The sequence below is a fragment of the Quercus lobata genome, chromosome 11 (assembly GCF_001633185.2).
Source record: "Quercus lobata isolate SW786 chromosome 11, ValleyOak3.0 Primary Assembly, whole genome shotgun sequence".
NCBI lineage: Eukaryota > Viridiplantae > Streptophyta > Magnoliopsida > Fagales > Fagaceae > Quercus > Quercus lobata.
Genome location: NC_044914.1, coordinates 47,613,577 through 47,620,827, shown reverse-complemented (window position 1 = coordinate 47,620,827; position 7,251 = coordinate 47,613,577). Strand labels below are relative to the sequence as shown.

At 33.8% G+C, this 7,251-nt stretch overlaps 1 protein-coding gene across 1 annotated transcript; it reads right to left on the bottom strand.

Annotated features, from left to right (window-relative positions):
- Positions 1-566: 566 nt before the first annotated feature.
- On the bottom strand, positions 567-4,655 carry LOC115968053 (translocon-associated protein subunit alpha). Its single transcript, XM_031087252.1, has 8 exons — positions 4,451-4,655; positions 3,585-3,752; positions 3,445-3,495; positions 3,090-3,178; positions 2,124-2,201; positions 1,765-1,968; positions 1,323-1,394; positions 567-927 (listed from the first exon to the last, which is right to left on the bottom strand). Exons 1-8 carry the CDS (start codon positions 4,512-4,514, stop codon positions 877-879), a joined length of 777 nt encoding a protein of 258 aa, XP_030943112.1. The 5' UTR covers positions 4,515-4,655; the 3' UTR covers positions 567-876.
- Between the last annotated feature and the right edge of the window lie 2,596 nt (positions 4,656-7,251).

Here is a 7,251-nt window from a genome sequence, read left to right as displayed (position 1 = left end):
ACATTTTTCAAATAAGAACCAAGTAAAATGGTTTTCTGTGAAATTTTGAGCAGATTGTAGAGATCCATGATTGTGACTGAAACCAAATTCAGTCCCAACCAGGAGAAGAGCAGACAAAATTAAAATGGGTTGCATTTGCATCATGAGGGAAATAAATCAGTAAATGTTTATTTTAATAAAACTCGCAAACTTCTCCAAACCACACACGCACACACACAAAGTGTTACTAGAACCCGAACTGCGTAATAAGTTTTCAATTTGCTTCCTCCAAATTTAATCACCAAATGTCAATGACTAGAATTGGGGGCAGATCTACCACAAGATGCCTTCACATGGAAAATTTAATGATTTTTTTATCAGATTTATTTTCACACCAATATCTGCTACACATGGGGGATCACATCAGAACATTCAACTGACCAAGAATCTTTATAGCATCATTAGCCACTTGAAAAAAAAAATGCAGAATCAGTTGTATTAGTTTCATCTACAACCACAAAGACTGTAACATCTGGACAAGAAAACCAAACCAACACCAGATGCATCAACAAAAAGCTTCATAGATAAAAGTATAATAGAGAACAAGGGCATGTGATTTAAGAAAATTTTTTTAGTTGAACAGAAAATTGTATCCTTCCTAACTCAAATCTGCGTTAGTTTTACCTCAAAATGCTCAACATCATCTCCAATAAAATTTAAATATTAAAAAAAAAAATCCAAAGGCTACAACAGCAAGAGAGTTCGTTTCTGGTCTAAATTCAAAACTACCGACTTTCTTGAGCTCTCTTAAAATCTCCAAAATATCTAGTGAGAGTTACAAGAGTCTGTGCTTCAGTGTAGTGGCTTGTGCAGCTGAGCTGGATGAACATTGCCTATCTACTTTTTCTTCTTTGATTTGTTGGCCAATGACTGAGTATATGCAGTTCCCTGAGCATTGGAAACAGCAGAAAAAAGAGTACATCAGCAAGCCATCACAATTTCAGTGTTAATAGCCAGTAAAAGAGAACTCCTAGTAGCAATAATAGACCTTTAAGTTCCATATGGATATTTTTTTTCTTCCTTGGAATTTTTAAGTTCTGTATGAAATCCAAGAGACCAAAATCGACAAAGGCATTGACTACCTTTTTTTTCATTTAATTTGCCCCATGTAATGTAATTTAAACCACCTTTTAAACACCAATCCCCACCCCCCCTGTGGCAGGGTGCAGCCACCAGGCAAACACAAGGTAAGAAACCAAAGCCAGCCACTAATACCTTGTACAATCAACAGGACAACAGTTTCTAATAACATTCAATGTCATGGTGAAGTATAAACTACTCACCTGAAGCCACTCATCCAGTGAAGCATCTGTAGTCTTAGTTCCAACTTCCACCTTGGGAGCCCTCTTAGTTTTCTAACAAAGTACAAACAGATAAGAATTATTGAAAGTTGAAAGCATACAAAATAAAAATATAAAACGTGATGAGGAGATAAGAAAGCAAGCATCCAATAAGCACATTGATCTCTCACAGAGAGAAGAAGAAGAAGAATTAAAGATAAAAGCAGCAAAAGACTCAGGTTAATTAGAACTTTCCAATCCCTGAATGCTACAAAATTAGTATGTTTCAAAGACTAACATTGTAAGTGCACATAAAATGAAGGTTTGTATCAGGACAAAGTTAACATTGCCATATTGGACACTGCTGTGGATGTAAGTTAATGAGATTTTACATTTAAAATTACATTAGTCATATAATACAAACTGCAGGACTGAGAGTGCATACCTTGGAAAGATTCTGAATTTGACCACGAATCCATATGCCAAGGAGGACAAGAAGGGCAATTGCAAGGGTAACAAGAAAAACGGATTCAATGCTAAGAAAAGCACCAGCCTCAACAACTTCGATGGTACCATTGTAGAAGGTGTTCTGGTATGGATTCTGGTCAATTTCATAAATGATGGTGCCTACAAGGTCAAAGGTGCCCGGCTGCAAAAGAAAAAGGAAATGCCTAAGCTCAAGAATAAGTTTTTTCCCCCCCCCCTTATAAATTGTATGTATTTTGGAATGAGAAATAGAGTAAAGATTAGAGTGATTTTCAACAATAATTATTAGGAAAATAAAAAACTTCCATAGTTCAATACCTGCAAGAACTTGCTGACAGCAAATATGTATGGGAAAGTAGCCTGGGCTGAAGCTGGCACTGTTGCGTTGTTAAAACCCTAGAATTAAAACACAAACATAAATGTAAATAACGAAATAGCAAACAGAAATTAATGACAAGAGAAAGCTAGAAGGCTGCTTTAATACAAAGACAATACATAGAAAGAAAAACAGCTTCCTCCTCAGTGCAACCTGATAAATGAACTCATCCAGTGGAAGGGCACCACAACAGCAGTAAGGCACAAAAAGATTGAGAATTAGAAAAACAGCTTTTTTATTAACATAGGATAGAAAACATGACGATTTTGAGGAGAAATGCGACCAACAAAGGACAACAAAAACAGGCCAGCCAATGTGAAGTAGCATATATATACCAAAAAAAAAGGTTACTGTAACACATGAAAACTCAAACAAGAATGCCAGATAGAACACAAGGTAACACTACATTTTTATTTCATTATTGGTAAGTTACACACTAAGTGGGTCTTGAAGCCCAAGACCTCAATCCTCCATCCCATTATCATGGGAGGAGAAAGTGCTTTTTGAGATAGATCTCATAGGCAACACAAACTAGCACATTTTCCAGGCATTTGTCAATTAACATAAAACTATTTTGACACGCAAAATCATTATGATAAAATACATTAAACATGAGGTAACATTGCCTAAACTTGTACAGAAGTCACCCACATGAACCTAGGGCAAGCATACAGCTGCAAATGTCAATATACTAATTCAATGTACAATTTTATTTTTTATTTTTTATAAAAAAAATCAACTTACAAAAGACAACATAATCTAATTTATAGTAAGATAGGCAACATGGCCCTTACTTTTTATTTTTTTGATGAATTCAACACAGTACTTACATTATAAATGATAAGTAACAAACTTGGAGATCATGCATAATAAACCATGCAATAAAATTCGAGTACACCTAGGATTACCTGTGTAGAAAGATTTTGAACTTGCAGACGATGATCAAAAGGGAGATGAACACTGGCCTTAATTGCAATGACATTCACAGTTGCCTCCCCTGTTTTATCATCAAAAGAAGCATATGAGCAAAGTTCCAAATGTTAAATGGAAGAATGAAAAGAAATTTGCATGAAGTGACACATGCAAACAACATTAATGTGCACTTATCTTTCAGAAAGACAGAAATTATACAATATGAAGCATGGAGGACAGAATACAGAACCGCCGCAAAGATAGCCAAACATAACATGACAATTGACATACCATTTCAATAAAATAGTAAGCAAATAACACTACCAAATAGGGATTCTAATTAGAAATTACCATCATTTTTCATGCCGACCAATAATTCAGTCTCTTCTCCAGCTGTAATCACTACAAGAAAGAGAGATATCAAATTAAACAAAGGCAGCTTTCATAACATAAAAAGACACTTTTATACACAATATAGATAAGACCATTACATCGGGCACTGTTCTTCGGGAAAACACAGACTGTATCAACTCCCGGAGCTGGGCTAAAACTCCCATCACCAAAATCTTGGACATCCTCACCAACAATCCCAAGATCAGCCACCACTTCTTCAGCCGCCTCCCTACCCTCCGCGTCCGAATCCGATTGACACCTAGCAACTATTAAGTAAAAGAACTATCATTTATCAACAATTCACAAATAAACTTACATTATGTCATGAAAATTAAACTAGTGCATTCAAGTTTCAACAACGCATTACCCATTTCACCACAAGCATGCAGATCAAAAACCCAAAAATGCATTCAACTGACTACTTAAATAATCTTCAAGTAGTTGACTTTAATCAGAAATTAAAAGTACCCTATTTTTTTTCTGATTCCTCTGATCAAAATCCAATGCAAATTTTGCTTACAAAAGCGACCAAACAAAAAGTACACTTTTTTACATTTATAAAAGCAATTATCACAAGCAAGTCAAAATTCGCTTTCGAAAGCAATAAAGGCACAAGAAAAAACTCAATCAATCCATCAAAAAGTTCAAAAATTCAAACACCATGCAAGCGTTTAAAAAAGAAAAATTCAACACAAACCCAAAATCTAACAAATCTGGAACGAAACGAAACCGAAAAAACTCAAAACGAAATGAGAAAATTCAGCCTATGCAGATCTCATATATCCAATCAATCAATCATCAACCGCTTTATCATCCACGCATGCATGAAAAACCCAATCAAAAAAGTCAAAACCCTAAATGATCAACTTCTCGCAATTATAATCAAAATCGAAAATTTACAAAACAGAAATGAAATTGAGTCAATATTGAGAAATGGGTGTGGATCTAGATCTGGAAATTGCACCTGGAGAGGCGAGGAGGAGGAGGAGAGCGAGGAAGAAAACCCTAAAGTTCTTCATCGCCAACATTGGGAGATTTTGGGTGAGAGTTGGTATTGGTGTGCGTTTTTATTCTTTGATTTTAATTTTGTTTTGTGCGGAAAATGAGGGACCAAGAGTTAAGTGTTTTTAGAGACCAGGAACAAGTTTTTTTCTTGGGTCAAACTCTTACAAACATTACAACGCTGCCTATTTATTGACCTTCACAAACAAACCAGGTGGTAGCTTTTTTTTATTTGAAGCAACAACATCTGGGCAGTAACTAGTAACTCATGGATGGTAAATTAAAATGGGAAAAGATAACCTATTTTGGTCAATCACATCTTGATTTAAAACATATTTTTAGAAACTTTTTTTTTTTTTTTTTTCATAGGAGAAGGAAAAAAAACAGTTATTGACCTTTTTAGGGCTTTTATATTTCTCATGTTATTAAAATTTGGATCTATTAACGAATGTCTTTAGGACATTTGTTAATAAAACATTTTAAGAAAGTTTTAATATCACTTTTATAGAAAATATAAAAAGTTGTTTAAAAAGTTAGTGTACGTTTGCGTAGTGGCAAAGCTGGGTAAACGTGCATTTGCGTTTCACTTGGCTAGTCCCATGGCACTATTCATGGACCAGTCAAGTGATGAAAAATGCGTGAATAGTATTTTCAGCAATAAAAAATATTTTGCTACAGTATTTTCAGTAATAAGTTTTCAGTTTTCAACAAAATAAGTAATATCCAAACAGACCTTTAAATGTTTTTTTTTTCTTATAAAAAAAGTTTTTAAAAATATTCTCTAAACAAATACTCCTAGAACATCAGTTAACTTTTCTTTTAAAGTTTTTCAAAGGGTCTTGTTATTCAAGACCCTTTGAAAAATAAGTCATTTAATCCATAAATCATGTATGATACTTTAGAGACCAAATGTGTTATTTTTGAGATGTCTTTGATCCCTAAACCAAGTGTAACAGTTTAGGGACCAAGAGTGGTCACTATATTTTACCACCAAAAAAAAAAAAAAAAAAAATGTACTTTAAGATGGGGTTGGGGGTGGGTTCTATTCATCACTCTGATAGGATTTTGTGGTAATTATTTAAATAAATTAATCTTTAAATTTATAATATTTAATTTAAATCATGAAGATGATATATTTATAACAGGGTTTTTTTTTTTTTTTTAAAATTAAATGTATTTTGATAGTTACAATGGAGGAGAGAGAAGTCAAATCTGTGACATCTTTGTTGGAAATACTAAGAAATGTTATTTGAATTATAAGCTTTTAATAGTAAAAGTAATTTGTTTTTTTGAATAAATAAGAAAAATTAAATTGAAATTATCTATTTTACTTATGTACTTGTGGGAGGGGAATGATCTGAGTACAAAATATAGCTCGAGGGCCCAATCCAAGGAGGTAGAAGAGCCCATCCCCACATTAGTCTTGAACCAACACGTAAATGAGAACCTAAGAATAAGGGACAAAGAGGCCGACCACCCCAGGGTCAAGCCGAGGAGTGAGCACTCCTTGAAAGGTGTAAGGCAGGCCACTTGCACAAGAAAACAGAATACAAAAGAAGACGGTAGAGATGTGCAAGCAAAGAAGAAGGAAAAATGTCCAAATAAAGTAATCATCACTTCCGCATTCAATGCACTATACCAACTCAGTTGGCCGCATTAATGAAGGAATAACCCCTAAACAGTGTCTTCATAACTTGCAGCACATTCTACCACTTTCAACAAAACCTTAATGGGACAAACATCCAAAGGAAGATCCGTGACTGTACAAGTGAAAGGCCAAGATACAATTTAGTTAACTATATAAAGAAAGGAAACCCCTCCAGAAGGGGGGACGAAAAAGAAATAAGAAAAACATACTTTATGCAACATTATCCTGTAACCGTGACTGAATATTATATGAACAATTCCTCTTTGGCCTTACTCGAGGAAGTGTTAATCCCAAATTTGGACTCTTTTTAAGAATCACTTGATGTTTTTCCTTCATTAATTCAGCAACTAAATTATACAAGCAAACCAAGGTTGACCTTGTAGGCCCTTTTTCTATCAAATTAATTGTATTGAGCCGTTATGTTCAAACAATCTATTCTTATAGGGCTTAGCTGGTTCAACCCCTTATGGTACTTTTATGCACATCCAATTTGATGGTTCTACTTCTACAAGAAGGGATTGGGGCAAGTCCATTTTTACCATTGTGATTTAAATAATGTGATACTAATTTAATTTTTTAATTTTTAATATTTAATTTAAATATAAAATTAATGTATATATTCTACATCGAGTTAGTCATTTTTTGAATAAATAAGATAAATGATTTATTAGTATGCAAATTTATGGGTTCTAATCAATTCCATGCGATTGCAATTCGATGAACACTAGAGAATAAACCATGAAAAGAATAAATATTTATTTATTTTTGTTGAATAAGAATAAACAATTACTACTACATCTATATAAATGTAAAAAAATTATATATCCTATGTGAATGGATTAGTTGTTTATGCAAAGAAAAAAAGAATGAATTGATTAGTTGTTGATAGCTTTGTGTAGGGGCACGATTCTAGTGGCCCAATCCTTGTTGGTCAAGTCTTGGTCCAAAAAGTCCCACACAATGAATTTTTTGTAGAGTATGGGTTAAAGAACTTGGTTTCAGTTAGCTTAAATGGTTTGTTGCATGGGTTAAGAAAATACAGAAAGAAGAACGAAAAAGATGGACATGAAGATAGATCCCTCTTAAGTGATCAGGCTCGAAACTTCATTCCTAGG